The sequence below is a fragment of the Callospermophilus lateralis genome, chromosome 10 (assembly GCF_048772815.1).
Source record: "Callospermophilus lateralis isolate mCalLat2 chromosome 10, mCalLat2.hap1, whole genome shotgun sequence".
Lineage (NCBI taxonomy): Eukaryota > Metazoa > Chordata > Mammalia > Rodentia > Sciuridae > Callospermophilus > Callospermophilus lateralis.
In genome coordinates this window covers 77969464-77985885 of record NC_135314.1, presented here as the reverse complement: position 1 = coordinate 77985885, position 16422 = coordinate 77969464, and the positions used below count along the sequence as shown (strand labels likewise).

The 16422-nt window shown below is 38.6% G+C and overlaps 1 protein-coding gene across 4 annotated transcripts in view; it reads right to left on the bottom strand.

The window, feature by feature from the left end:
• The window catches only part of Dcbld2 (discoidin, CUB and LCCL domain containing 2), an 85248-nt gene extending 74827 nt beyond the window's left edge, over nucleotides 1-10421 (bottom strand). For all 4 annotated transcript variants that reach the window (XM_076867476.2, XM_076867477.2, XM_076867478.2 and 1 more), the window contains exon 1: nucleotides 9853-10421. In XM_076867476.2, the coding sequence (XP_076723591.1) occupies nucleotides 9853-10054 (202 nt within the window). In that variant the 5' untranslated portion in view covers nucleotides 10055-10421. The remainder of the gene's footprint in view (nucleotides 1-9852) is intronic.
• Nucleotides 10422-16422: the final 6001 nt, after the last annotated feature.

Sequence of the window (16422 nt, the reverse complement as noted above, 5' to 3'; positions counted from 1 at the left end):
AGCTCCAAAGTCCCTAATCTCTCTCTCAATCCTCAAACATGTTATCTACTTAGAATATTACTCAAATTTCACAGCTTTCAAACAAAACATGTTCCAAGCATCCAATGAATAATTTCCCCATATTAGACTCTGAACTAGGCAACGCAGTGAAAACTAACACATGACAGGCAAGAACCCTGTCTTGAGAGTTTACAATATAGGAGGGCAGACGTGGCAAGTAATTCCAGGGATAATGAGTTATATAGAGAAGTTATGAGTGTTTTATTGTGTATGTGTGTGAGAGAGATAAATAGCGGTAAAGAGGCAAGAAATCCTCATGAACTAACATAAGTGGAGAGAAGATTACAGAAAAGTATTTTTTTAAATGAGCTCCTGCTCTCACACTCAAGCGGTCATTAAATTTGATGACTTCTATCTCCCAAGTACCTCTGACTTTTGTTCCTCTGACCAGTGCAGGCCCTGTTCTGCAACAGATATATTCACTCTGCTGTTTTCTTCCTCTAACCTATTTCCTGCACTCCTGCTAGTGTTAACTTTAATATTAGTAATATTAGGGCCATAGCTTCCTTTTTTGAAAATTCTTCAACTGTTTTTCACTGTACAATGAAGTTCAAACTCTTCAGCAAGGACATACAGTCTATATTATACTCCAGCCCCTGTTTCCAGTTTTGGTGTCATCTCCTGAGTAGCCACATGACCTCTCTGCTCCAGCTGTGGAACTGTGGGCGATTTCTCCTCTTCACAGTCTCACCTGTCACTATACATGAGGATCATGCCTTTCCTCCTCTATCCAAGGCAAAGCCTACTCAATGTTATCTTCTCTGTGGAACCTTTCTGAAGCTCCTAGTCTTTCTTATTTCTATTATCATACTCTCTTTACTGTGTTTAATATGCTTGATTATGCATACTATGTCAGCTTACCACACCAAATATAAAACTCCGTTAGGAAGGCAATGCACTCTATTCATCTATAAGCCATACACGCAAAACAAATATATGAGGCTCTTAACACATGCTGTTTAATTCAGAAACAAACCCAAACAAGTCTAATGGTAAGCCAGTGAGATACACATATATCTTAGAAATGCTTTGGAGTCAGATAGGCAACTTTTTAAATATAAGGCACTTAACTCTATAATCCCATTTAATCTCACTTGAACGTGAAGTTAATACCACCCATGTTCCCAAGGGTCTACTTATTCAAAATATAGTAGACTCTTTATAAATGCAAGACTTTCTCCTTAAAAAGGATGCCTCTGTCTAGTACCTGCCTTTCATTATGACCTCATAGCCCTGGTTAGTTAACTGGTGCATGGGTGGATACCGATTTACCCTTAACTATGTGAAGCCAATTCACACTTGCCTCCAATTTAAGACCTGTACAATAAGGAAAATCCCAAATTTTCTCTGGTTAGAGCTGCAAGCCTCAGGGACTGCCAGTAGCCATGACTTTTCCTATGCAGAAAAAGCAAAAATGAAGCAAAGAAAGAACTACACTGAGTCTTTCATTCCTGAAGTCCAGCTGCATTCCTGTTTTCCCCTTGGCTTAGGGTAGTCCAGTTCTACTCTATAAGTTACCTCAGTATCCTCCCAACATTATCCCCTTCTACCTTCAGCAGACTTGGATTCCTGTCGCCTATAACATTAAGAGTCCTAACCAGAAAAGTCTTCCTTTACCCATGCAACAGAATGTATGTTGTGCATTCAGAGAGTGAGCTTGTCAGATGCAGAGTCCAACCCTGAGAAACAAGGGCAAGTCAGGAGTGAAGAGATAAACCACAAACAAAAATGAGTAGAGAGAGTGGAGAAATAAGGTGAAATATATAAAAAATTAAAAAGCAGGAAAGTCAGAGTAAAGATCAAAACAGAAGGAACAAAAGTAGTATTAAAGTTTGGGTGTGCTAGAGGCCAATTAAGAGAAAATAATATGGATAATCATGCCTTACTGTCACTGTCCTCTACAGTAGGGTCTGACTCCCCTCATTAAGCCAGGATGGAACTTCTCTGATCAATAACTGGCATGGAATAAGAAGCAGAAGATGAAAAATTCTCATTAGAAAGCAAACACATGAAAACAGGAGATTGAACTGTAAAGTAGGGGGAAAAAATTCTCATTTCATATGTTGATTCACTCTTTTGAACAAAAAATGTACTGACTATATGAATAATTTTATCCCAACCCTCAGTACATTCTAAAGAGTTATGTATTTTAAAACATTTAGAATAGTATGTGGACTTCAAAACTTGACAGAGTCAGTATTTAAATCCAGGTACATCTGAGTTCAAAATCGCCATATCTTCAAAGACCTCTGAAGTAAAAAATAATGAATATGGACAAAGCTCCCAGGTTTTTCAGACCAAACAAAAACTGAACCAAACCAAAAATCCAACAGTTTAGATGACAGTTTCAATACAGCAGAACCAAGACTACGAGGGACTAAAACAAGAAATTCATCATGTAGCAAAAGTCTACTATACGCCAACACTAAGAAAACGTTCAGCACAGAGGTAGTCTACCTTTCACAAAGTGAGTCATTAAAAAAGGAGGCACAAGCCACCTGGAAAGTAAAAAGAAAAAAAAAAAAAGAGAGGGACAGATAAAAGTGAAACTTCCACTCCCATGTGAAACATCATGCTGGACAACGTGGAGGAGGACAAGGTTTCAGGAAGGAGAAAAAGGGAGGTGTCAGGCAGAGTCATATTTCACAGGAATAAGGAGCATGGCAAGAGCTCAGCTCCACAAAGAGCTCAGCTCTACAAAATGCTGCTAAGCTGAATTCCCCATTTGAGATTTGATAGGATAACACTCATTTATGCCAGATCTGATGGCCACATGACTGTCTCCAGTAGCCAAAGAAAGCGGACAGTGGAGCTTTTAGCATAGGCAGGCTCAAGTCTGGGATTTGCCAAGGACCCAGGTCAAGATAACTGATGAGAAAATGCACCTGGATACCTGAGCTTAAAAGAGAATACACCTAGAGATGGACAATGGACTGTGTGAGAGTAGCACATATGCCTAATCTCTCAGGTATAAACTCCTTACTCAGCCCCTCAATAGAAAGTCCTCCATAATATGGTCCCCATTGACTTTTCCAGCCTGTCTCCTCTATATACTACCCTGATTATCAGATTATTGAAACTACCTGAATACTCTCTAAAAGCATGGAGGCTTTGGATTCAGACACACCTGGACAGTAATGCTAGCCATGTCATATTTTAAGATCTAGTCACCACTCTAAATGTTTTAAAATGTTTAACTCCCCTCTCTTTTTAGAAAATATTGAAGATTGGTATCAAATCTGTTTAGAAAGTAAAATTTTATGAGTGAATCAGCATGCAAATGAAAACTGTGTCCCAGTTTTCCCTACTAACCTGGCAAGGAAAAAGGAGGGCTACTACTAGAATCAAAACTAGGGGTACTTTCTTCATGTTGGAGATGGCTCTTTAAGTCAGAATTTGGGATAGTGTGCAAAGGAGTTCGTTCAACTTTCTGGCATTGATTAGGTTTTGTGGCTGTTTTTATAATCACCTGTTTAAGAGGAGCCAAGTTTTCTAAATTAGCCATGCCTGTATTCAGAGTTCCAGCTTGAAGGAAAACTCCTCTTTAGACATGGGAGTACAGCAAAGGGGTTAGCTCCTGGGGAGAGAAGGACCAGGAAAGACAAAGCAGATTACCTGGCCATGAGCAATCAGGCAGTAAAGTTCAAGAGAGGGCTCTATTCCTCCAGGACTGAGAAGCCCAGTCTCCTGCACTGTTGGCTCACTAGGGGATTAGACAAAGGCCAACAGCACAAAGCACATGCAGGTACCCAAGGACTAATACCACATAATGCGCTCAGGGCAAAAGATCCAGTCCAGAAATGGTATTCTTACTACCCATATTTTTATGAGTGAATCAACATGTGAATAAAAATTGTGTCCCAGTCTTCCCTACAGACAACATTATAAATATTATAAATAAGAAAATGACTTAAAACTCTCTCCACTGACAAGAACAAACAACTTAAAATAGAGTGTGGAAAGTACTATCTGGAGATGAATGTGTGGTGATGATGCCTAAGAAGGGTTCTGAAGAATGATTAGAGTTTTACTAAGACAAGGAAGTATGTAAGGACATTCTAAGCAGGGAAAATTGCAAATGAAAAGAAATCAGTACAAAGAAAAAGCAAAATGACATGAAGTTTAATATGCTCAAGGAATAAAAAGCAGCTCAATCTTCAACCTTAACTATGAAATATGTGGGATGCCAGCATGAAATTAGGACAAAATGGGAGGGAAGGACCAGACTGTGAAAAAATTATATACAATATGCAAATGGGTTTGGAATCTATCTCATTAGTGATAAAGGAACTGCTGGTCACACTATGGATATCACTATGAAAGGCAATACTCCATCACATGGACTATGGCTGGCCTACACAAGTACATATTTATATTCCAACTTGAACATTGCCTCCTTAACTGAACCGCAGATTCTCTTAAGACAATGTCAATGTTTTAGTCTCCTATGCATATCCCAGGGTTGTACTGACACTTGTGCACTCTCCTGAGAGCTCATGATAGCTCTTGATGAGAGAATAATAAAGAGCTAACAGCTTCTCTTTAATTCCAAGCAAATTCATCATAACTGCAAAGTTGCATATACTCTACTCAACAAATGCTTTGCTGGGAATTCTGGGACACTCCCCTTAGAGAGTAGTTGAGAGAACCTGTACATTGGGGTCCTCCCTATAATTCAAGTAACTAACTGATACTCTTCCAACTAAATACCTTTCAAGTATTTTAGGTGAAGTTTCAGTAGCCTTTAAAAATCACCCATTATCTCATCTGCTTCAATGGATACTGCACTGGCATTCTTTAAATAAGAGTTTATTTGAATATCTGTATTTTTGGTCTTCAAGGATTATATACCTGTTTAACCCAAATAATAATCTGGAAAATTAACATTATATGCTACTAAACTAATATTCTGAACTGAAATACTTTCTCAAAGATTCTATCAAGAACAACAAATTTACTCAAATGAAATAAAGAAAATAATGCAGTTGCAATTCTGAATGATACAGTAATTACCTTATAAATAATGAATGCCACCGTGTGATGAAATTTTACATTTAAAATTGCTATCTTGTTGTGTTTTGCAAGTATGCTTATTTATGTTAGTCTATAAAATAATTTCAACATAATATCTACAGAACATAATACCCTATTAAGGTATGTGATCATGTAATACACAGGAATGTGAAAAATTGGTTGATAAATTAGAAAGCAGAATTGTGGATAATCATCATTCACAATTCTAGTTTTAGTACTGCATAACTGTTATTGTTTTTAAAATAGATGAAAACATGCTATGATCATAGGTTGTTATAAAGTAACCCAGATCCAGGAGCCACACAAGAAAAAAAAAAAAAATCACCTACTTGTCTCAATTCATATTTCAACAATCACATTTAGGAAATATCACTATCTTTCTAAAGATTCTCCTAATACTTCCAGTCTATGTTATCACACCACATCCTTCTAACAAATTAAGAAGTGAAGGTGGAAACTGTCCATTTGCATGTGTTCAATGTTCAAGGAGATCATGATCACCTCAGCTTTCACATCTCAGGATCATTTTGCTAAGTGTAGTCCTAAATTTAAAATCTACCCTGTGTAACCACAATCTTACATGATCTGACCATTTCCTTTCAGAAATTAATTCATTCATCTGTCATATTAATTCTAGTACAAGTACTTTCACTTACACCAATTTCACCATTTTAAGGCTTTCTTTTTTTTCCCCTCGTTTTTCTTTAACAATGAAGTTCTGATACTGAATGGAATTATAACCATCTCCAGAGTGATATGTTTTCTTTTTGCATATAACACTGGAAAATCTAAAACTCATTAACCTGTAACTTTATAGTCAACTTTTCCTTTATAAGCCCTAAGAATGTAGAACTAAAATCCTGTCATTAGCACACATGGAACATGTGCTGATTCTGATTACCATTGTACAAAATTAATGAGAAATATAACAGAAAAGGAAGTTTTGATTTTTGCCTCTGAACACAGTACATAAAAGAGCCCTTATGTTTAATCAGACCAAGAAAAGAATGCAAAATTTTAATTAGCCTAATGTTAAAATTAGAATACATGTTTCTTTGCAGAGAGAAGTTCCTCACTTCTTCCAATTCACCACTATTGTTCAAAAATACATTTCCCTGTATCACAAGGCAGTAAATACATTACTAGACTGATTATAAACTCTGAACATTTAATTCCAGTATCATTGTAGAACCAAGCAATTCCTTTTTAGAATATACCCAATTTGTTTCATAGGCTCATTAGGGTAGCAAAGAAAAAAATCAATACTCTCACCAACATGTCATATTAATAGGCAAAACAAGTCATTTTTTTTTAGATCTTTTTTGTGGTGCTAAGGATCGAAACCAGTGTCTCATGCGTATGAGGCAAGCTCTCTGCTGCTGAGCTACAACCCCAGCTCAACAAGTCAGTTTTAATGGGTTTAAAAAACTAATTCCCTGATATATTACTACAATCAAGTCATGTTCTCACAGGAGGTAGGCAGGCCTTCCATGATACAAATGAAGAAGTCAAACTCCTGAGATAACTCAAATTCCTACAATCATAATGTAAACTGAAGATGTAAATTCAATCATAGTAGACCATCAACTGCCTACTAACTAAATTTATTACAGCAGTAAACATGTATTCAGCATAAATTTAACCAATTTAAGTTTTTTAAATATATATATTTTACAGAAAGTTTTTTTAAAAATTTCTGAAGATGAACTTAATATCAAATTTAGAACTCAAAACTATATATAATAAACTGCATCTAAAAGAGCAAGATAGTAAATAGATGCAAACAGAGTATATTTATAAGTTCTAGTGAAATAAAATGGTTAAAATACATTTCTGTTGTGAGAGGCCAGCAGTTTTCAAACAAATGATAAATTCTATTCTGAGGCAAATTAAGAGAAAGATCATTGTCAGCAAAAAAATTTGCTGAGGAATAGCTATCTACATATGGCATTAATTGGAATGAAGGTAATATATTCTGCTATGGCCATGAATGGCATTAATTGGAATGAAGGTAATATATTCCACTCTTTCAAAAAAAATGTTGGAAAGACTTTAAAATAACAAAAAAGAAAAGAAACCCTGAATCATAGTCCTACCTTAACAGATACATTAAATGCTTTTCTAACTAGATTGGCTAAAGAAAAAAATCTATTCATCAAAAAACACTTTCTCAATTTCTTTTTTTGTGTGTGTTTGTTTTTAAGAGTTGGAAGAGAGGATGTGTTCATGTGTGTCGTAGATGGATACAATATCTTTCTTTATTTTTATGTGGTGCTGAGGATTTAACCCAGTGCCTCATGCAAGCGAGGCAAGTGCTCTACCACTGAGCTATAACCCCAGCCTCTTTCAATTTCTTTTTTATTCTGACTGTATACAAACCCCACAGAATTTGGAAAAGCATAAAAAAGGAATTACACACAATTCTACCACCAAAAGACAACTGTTAACACTATTTCCTCCCTGTCTTCTAAGATTTCTTAGAGTTAAAAACTACACCTTGTAACTTAATATTACATATGGACATGCCCATTATTAAAATTCTATGGGAGTTTTTAAAGTGCTGCTTCTGATTTTTAAATGGACTTCTTTTCAGGTTATGTGAAGAAATACTAGCAGATCTTGAAGCAATTTGCTAGGCTGTTTAAGATTGGTATAAAAAGAATTATATCCGAAATCACATTAGGGTCCTTTTGTGTACAAAATATATTTTTAAAAATTTTAGGAGATTCAAATCCCATAGTTTTCAGATGGCTAGCTTTTAATTCACCAACTTCAAGATTAATAATTCTAATCATTTATGACTATACTTGCTTTTCCCTTTGCAAAACTTTTGAATACTATCATTTCATTTTCATTGAGCTATGAGTGAATTCTCACATACACAATGTTGAAAACTGAGGTGCAAAAGGAATAAATGACTTAACAAAATATACTCAATCAATTTAGCAGAAGTAGAAATCAAGTCTTTTAATTACTAGTACCTTTTCTATTTGTTTTAATCTATATTGATGTTTAAGCTGACACTATAAAAGACATTTGCTGGGATTGTAGCTCAGTGGTAGAGTGCTTGCTTAGCATGTGTGAGGTACTGGGTTCAATCCTCAGCACTACATAAAAATAAATAAAATAAAGGTATTGTGTCCATCTACAACTAAAATAATATTTTAAAATGATGCAAAAAATAGATGCTTTTAAAACACAAGGTAATGTTGTATATTCCGTTAGTACAGGCATGAGAAATTCTAAAAGCAAGATAGTTGTCTCTTGGGGAGGAGATATGTAACTGACTCCAATACTGCAAGATATTTTTTTAAAACATGATACAGACACTTTCAGATCTAGAAAAAGTAAAACAGTGAAAGTATTCTACTTGTCATATGCTTTTCTGTATCAAGGCACCTCATATTCCTCCTCGGTTTTCTTACATTGGAAATGGGATAACAATGCCTATCTCACCTGTGGTGAGGATTAAGGGTTGATTTACATAAACGACTTAGTCCTGTGCCAGTCCCAAAGTAAGCTGTTATTAGTGATAGCCACATATAAGCCATTCCCCTACCATTCCACCAGGAAGGAAATGATGCATAGGCTCTAAAGCTAAAAGAATTTCATGAAACCTTCATGCTAAGCATCTCAAGGTTAAGTTACACTATGTAGAAATGGGCCTGTATCTAGAGTTCAGTTTACCAAATATATTTTTTCTTAGACATTGTTTCCACATGCCTGTGAAAATTTCAGCATCTTCTCAATAACAAGTCTCATGGTCCTGATCCCATACTTCACTCAAAGCCACGACAGCAATTAAGCTGGACTTAAACCTGAAGATCAATTAAAATAAAATCCTGTAGGCAATTAGTAACAGTCCAACGCTTATTTTCCTCATTGCAATAAAAAGGGAAATGCAATAAAAAGTCTTCAATAACTGACGCCAAACTGATTCAAAAATGATGATACCCTGCCTAAAACAGTACTAAAGATTAAAAAACAACAACAACAACAACAAAAAAAAAAAACCTGCGTTCTCTTTCCATTATAATGATTATTTAATATACGGTTTTACTCGTTTCTGCATAGGTTTCTCAAGGATCCTAGATGGAAAAAAAGTTTTGTCACTTTCTGGAAAGGCTTACCCTTTTAATGTGGAACGCTCCATTTGCGCAACATGACAGTTTGGGCCAGTGTTTCACCAAGGCGTCAATATATAGGCAAGGATTATAAAGAACATGTTCTAAATCCAAGACTAAGAAAGATCACCACAACCTACTTAATTAATTCCCTTCAGAACCCGGGCACTTTCGCAAGGAGCTGATAATTACCACTAGTTGTCTTTAAGGTTTATGATGCTGTTTAATTTCCTTGCTTAGGATCCTACTCTGTCCGTCCATCTGCATAGCTTAACTTCTGGGTTCACAAGTCCGAAAGTTCCCTTTCTCCTCCCAAAAAAATCTCCCTAGAAGGATCCAATATCAAAGTGGCTTCCATCGCAGGGTCTCACATCGCTCTTTTCAGAGAAATGAATGGCTTGGCCAAAAGTAAAGCCGCACCAACTTGGAGGATAGGCTGACAGAGCCCACCTTTCCAATTCAACCTTCCTAGTGCCCAGCTAGGTCCGGCCACGTTCGAGTCGCACCGCGCCTCCCCTGCGCGTCTGTAGACCCGTTTAATAGCCAGAAGACCCGGCGCTCAGGAGTAGGCTCCCCCCGCGACGCAGTCACCCTAGGAGCTCCTGGAGCCGCGCACTCCTTGGGGACCACTCACCTTGCTGGGCTCCAGCGTCCTCCAGCAGCAAGAGCAGGATAAGTAAGAGGAGGAGGAAAAGAGGCATGGAGGAGGAGGAGTTGGAACCGGGAGGGAGGGAGCAGGAGAGGGGGAGCGGGGCCCAGGCGGGGGCGGCGGCTGCGGCCCGGACTCGGGGACACCGTGGGCTGCGCCCGGCTCTCACCACCGCCCGGCTCGCCATCGCGGCTGCCAGCAGTCCGCCTGCATACTGCGGACGCCCAGCAGCCACGCGCGCCCCGGGGCGGCAGCACCGGGTAAAGAAGCTGCCGCTGCGGCGGGAGAGCGAGAGGCAGAGCGCGCCTCGCCCCGCGCTGGGACCCCTCTGCCACTCACCCCGCTTTCACCTTCTCCTCCTTCGTCCCTTCCCTCCGCTCCCCGCCCCGAGATCCCAGGCTGGAGCGCAGGGGAGGGGAGGGAAGGAAGCGGGGTGTTCGGGCCACCGGCGAAGCTGAGGAACGCGCCTTTTACACCGCGCTCCACACCCGGACCGGCTCGCCGCGCTCGCCCGCGGCTCTGGCTAGCTGGCAGGCAGGCCAGCCGCCCGCTCCCTCGAGCTCCCTCTCGCTCGAGCGGTCCACGCCTTCTTGACCCGCCACAACCAATCCACAATCAATTCCAGTCCGTCTCTTTCTGTACCACCCAATCAGAACGCTCTCTCCTCTGTCGACCCGTTAGCTCCTGAACCCACTCCTCGAGCACCACCGCCCCTTATCTTCCCCTTCCAATCACCTTCGGCCTTCGGAAGCGTCCCACCCGCCTCCACCAATCCGGGTCCCGCCCCCAAACTCCCGCCCCCGGACCCCGCCCCCGAGAGCCTGTTATTGTTGGGACTGCTGCCCAGAGCGATCCCGCTGAGGCGACCGCTTGCTCTGTTGAATGACTTCCGGGACTTTCCTCATCCCACTGCTCTCGCTTTCAGCTCCTCAGGCTGGGTTTTCTCATTGCTCCGCCCTCGCAGCACATCAGGCCACTGGAAGGGGTGGGAAACCTGGATCCTGGAAGGTTTTCGCTGGGAGCTGAATCTAAAGCAGTTGTGGTTCTGGGGGATGTGGTTGTTTTGTTTTTGTTTTTTTTAATATCTGAGCTTGTTATTTTTAAAACTGCAGCCAGTTAGTTGTTACAGAAACTCCGAGTTACAATAACAGATGCAGTATTTGATTTTAAAATACGTATTTTCCCGTTGCTATGCCCTTCACTATATGAGGAAAAGGAGTGGAAAAATAAAAAGTGCAAAACAAGATCCTTGCCATCAAGTCCACTGATACCTAACATCTGGACATTCTTCTAACCATGCTACAAGGAATTGTTGAGTACCTGCTATCTATCTGCAGTCATTGTGCTGAAAGTCCCAGGAGTTGCAGCCATAATGCAGAAATCTTACAGGATCCGAAGTAGAAGATAAATAACAATAAATCATTCAAGTCAGGATGAAATAAATGATAATTAAAGTCACAGATATCTGCTGGAAACTGGGAGCAGAGAATGAGAAAAAGAACCAAATTTTTGAGAAAGAGAAATCCATATGATTAGGCAGTGATTTTAGAAAGAAGAGAGGTGCCATGCTTATGTTTTAAAGAGGAGAATGGTGTCATTAATAAATACAGAAAGTTAGAATGATGGACTAGGTTGTGTGGGAAAGGAAGGTAATTTAGGGCATGTAATTGGTCCCAACTTACCGTAGTTTAACTTACAATAGTCCAACTCGATTTGTTCACTTTAAATACTGTCAAAATGATACATATTCAATAAAAACTGTACTTGAAATTTTGAATTTTAATTTTTTTACTGGGCAAATAATACACCTTATGATACTGTTTTCTGATGCTTCTAGTTATAACAAGCCACAGCACCCAGTTAGCTACACATTCACAAGGGTAAACAGTTGGTATTCTACAATGTACTGTGTTTCTCTGCTACAAAGTTTGGTGCCTTAAGTGTATTAGTGCATATAATATTTTCAATTTACAATGAATTTCTAGGATGTAACCCATGGTAAGTTGTGGAGCATCTGTGTTGAAGTTGAGTTGCCAACTCAGCTAATAAATAAAGCTATATAACAGATGACCATTTTGACCTAAAAGTCAGATGGATGAGTACTTTGAAATTACAGGTCTGGGAGTCATAAAAAGATATGATGTTCAATAACAGATGATACTGATATCCTCAACGTAAAACCTGAGTGTTAGAAAGGACTTTGGAAGTCATCTTTTTCAATTCCTTTGCATAGTTCCCAACAATAAGCTCTTCTACTTATTCAAATGTATTCAATAAGTATTTATTGGATGCCTAAGAAATACAACTATGCTCTAGGCTTAACATAGGCATTAGTCAAAAAAAAAGTTTAATCAGTGGAGATTTTGTGCTGGTGGAGTAGGCAAACATGTAAGCAAATCCATTGTTATGAGTGCTAAGCTGAAGGTATGAAAGGTTGCCACAACACAGCAGTAGAAGGAGTTCAATGAATCCATCCCAGCCAGTATGAAAACCCAGCTGAATATTGACTAAGAAAGCAAAGTGAGGAAGGTGATCTCAAGCCAGAGACAAAACAGGCTGGATCACAGGCACAGTGCTGATGGGTGTTGATGGTACTGAGTGGAGTTGACAACTGTGGACTTGATGGAAGGAACAGGAGACTAACATGGAAAAGTTTGTAGTGGCAAGACCAGGACTAAGAGTCAGGATTTTATTTTGAAATAAGAATTTAAAAAAAAAAAAAAAATTTCTAAGAAAGTGACATTATCAACTTTAATTGTGGGAAACTCAATCATGCAGGAAGATAAGGAATGAATTGGAGTAAGACCACGACTACAAGCCAAGGAGAACCAGTCTGGAGTCAAAGAAAGTGATGGGGAATCTGAACTGCATTAGTCATGAGCTTGGAAAGGAGGTACTAATTGGAGGAATATTTGTGAATTTAGGAACTGATCAGATGTGAGAAATCAGAAGGAATCCTCATTTTTGGAAGGTGATGCCTTTCACACTAGAAGGAATACAAGAAGGGGAACTGGGTTGATTGGATTAGGAAGTAGAAGATATGATGAATTCAGTATTGAACATATCCAACATGATGTGCCAATGTGGCAAGCAGTCCATCATGAACTAAGGCTTCTAGTAATAGGTTCTGAAACAACCCAACTGATTTGTTGGACCAGGCTTCTTCTAGTGCTTTGGGTTCACAAGATGTGGAGGGAGACAGCACAAGGTATTATGCATCACAGGCAGACATAGGGTGACTACATAGAACTAACTGCATCAGGGAATTCACTTGTGAACTAGCACAGGTATGAAAAAAACAAAACTTGGGCCATAACCCCCCTGACCCCTTGTTAATACAGCCTGAAAAGATTCCCTACCCCTTGATAATACCCCTAAAGCAAGATAAAAGAGCACAAATATTTTCTCATGCACATTTAGTATTTATATTTTAAAGGGTTTTTGAAGTGGAGAATAGAGTGGTGAAGATGTTCTGAAAGAGGTCTGGTCAAGGAAGAAAGAGGGAAGTAAGAGGAAATAAAACACTAAAATCTAAAAGGGTTGGGGACAGATGTCATTTGTTTATTTCTGCATAGTTTTATGCTTCAGTTTCCTGAATTTTGCTTTGGATTTCAGGGTCTGGAACTTTGGCTGGAGAATATCAACTAATTTAAAGGCCTGTGGAGCACCCTATTGCTATATGTACATAGAGAAGTATGTTACAGCACAGATGTGGGAGAGGATTAATGCTACTGCCACCCTTATTCTCCCTCTACTTCTCCTGATCATTGTCCCTCTACCAAGTAACGAAAACAATGACAGAAGGCTGCTCTGAGATGATCAAAATTATCTCATGGAATTTCACACCAAAGGAGCATAATAGGCATTTATTTCTAGAAAAATAACTGACGGAGTGGAATTCTAGTTTGTATTGCCCCATTTGCTCTCTACATGCTGCTCTAGACAACTTTGTCACCTCTGGGACTTAGTTTATTTGGGAGTTGACATTTGTTGAAGCAGTGGGAACAATACTTGTTCAGGACCATTTTACGCGCAAGATCCAGATGCCTAGAGCTGAGAGAGAACTGGTGATTCTAATCAGGACTCAAGGTGGTTAAGTTCAAAGGAGCCACCATCATACATCCAGAGGTCCACAGAAGCTAAAATGCCTCCACAGAGCAAGCCCAAGTCCCAACTCCTTCCTAATTCTCAAAAAAGATTGAGGCTTCAGAGATTCCCTTGGGGCAAGACCAACAGCAAGTCCAAAGTGAGCAGTTCTTCACTGTGAGTCCATGACAGGCACTCACAGTGAAGAACTGCTCACTGGATTTATAGCAACCGTGTTGACTCCATTTATTTGCTAGTTAGTAAAATTCTTTGGATGTGGTCTCTAGGGAAGCCTGGAGCTTCAGGAAAGGACCACTTGCAATGGTTAAATATGAAATACTAGCAATTAAAATATGTAGCTTTTTAATGTGTTTATGGTTGCTTACTCCAGGTTCATATTTAAAAATAAAAAGACCTTAACTTTTAACTCACCAGACCTTTCTCACTTTTTGTCTTTTCTCAATTTCTTTCCCTCTCTTTCTCTTCCTTTTGTTTCAATAAAGAATTGATTAAATAAGAGTAGAGAAATAGAAAACATGGAATTGATCTATAGAGAAAAGGAGAGATATGAAAAAAGGAGAATTATATCCCACAATTTCTGCTTTCAAATGAATTCCAGCTCAGTCAAGTGCTAAGGAAATGAGAATGGAGGAAAAACCCCTGGGGCTGGTGCCTCTGCTTCTGTCAGTGCAGAGACATCTGGGTTTTAATGGTATGATATGGTAAGAATCATTTGGCACCATAGTTGCTATTAAATGTCTGTTAAGCATTAATAAAACAGAAGAGGCTCATTTAAAATGGCATTTATACTGGAAACCTGAGGATGATGGTATGTAATGAATCACTGGTGGGCTTTATCAGTAAGTGTGTATTTTTGGCAGGATAATAGAAAGAGGGAACATAGGAGAATTTGCTTTTGTGATCTTCGAAAGGGATGAGAAAGAAGACTGTACAAGTTCTGGGGAAACATTTCAAATTTCAAAGACCGGAGCCCTAAGATCTGTTTATTATTCTCACAGGAGCATTTTCTTTGTCCTGTTGACGGGACAAATGTTTATAGTCCAGTTTGTTGCTAAAAGTCTGAATTTTGCTGAAGAGACTTTCTTCCCTTGTTATCAGAGGTGGTTTGGATATATTTTTCTTTGTCTTATGGACTCCTTTCAGCAAATCATTTTAGTCAAACCTAACTCTCAGGTTTATTACTCATATTTTCTGAACATTTAGAAACTATTTTAAAAGACATTTGTAACAGCAAATTTAATGCAGGAATGCTAAAAACCCTAGAAAATTGATTATTTAAAGTATTTAATTTCTAGTGATAACATGTTAAGTATTGTTAAAGGGTGTGTGTGTGTGTGTGTGTGTGTGTGTGTGTGGTGGTGGTGGTGGTGGTGCCAGGGATTGAACCCTCATGCACACCAGGCAAATGCTCTACCAACTGAGCTATATCCCCAGCCCAGGTTAGATTTTTGTTTTGGAATATTAACACATCAGTGACTACTTTGATCATTTTCTATTTGTATCTTCATCTACTACAACCATCTTCTCTCTTTCTCTCTCGGTCCATGTCCCATTCTGGTCTCTCTCACACCCCTTTTTCTAGGAACATAAGAATTTAGTTACCCTAAGTACATGAATGAAGACACAAATGGAATGAATATACTTTGTATACAACCAGAGATATGAAAAATTGTGCTCTATATGTGTAATATGAATTGTAATGCATTCTGCTGTCATATGTAACAAATTAGAATAAAAAAATAAAAGTTTTTAAAAAGTAACATGCAAAGTGAAGCAAAGAAAAAAAAGTATATGCCATTTATTCTCTTGTGGGTCAGAACAAGATGGAGGCTTCAAAGAATTTTATAAAAACATGTGAAATCTCCCTCCTATAAAATCAACATCATGCCTAGAAATTAAAGAATTAATTATACATGAATGGTCAACACAGCACTAAAATATGAGTAATAAACAGACCAGAGCATCTGAGATAATATGATTTAGGTGTGCAGTAGCTGCATGCCTCCCCTGTTTTATGCCTGTATTCTTTCCTGTGGGACCTTTGCTGACAACATGGTGGGAATTAAATGTACAGAGTTGAAATGTTGTTTGGCATCTGAGAAATTGAGTTGTTTAGTGAGATCATGGAAACAACCAGGCTCATCAGGACTCCTGTTAGAAAATGTTGTTAGAATCTTCTGCAAGGCTCCCCAAATCTATAAGTCTCAATTTCTTTGTCCATTAACAGAAAATGACTGGATTCTATTATAAGTTTAAAGTTTAATTCTTCCAATTTTTCAATATCTGCTGCTGCCTTTCATTTCATCTACAAATTCTAAGTCCTTAATTTCTAAATTCCCACCAAATATGGGAACAAGAAACAAAAACTAATGACACTAGAATTGGTCTCTGGGAATTAACATTGTCAAAATGGTCATACTACCGAAAGTATTATATAGATTTAATGTG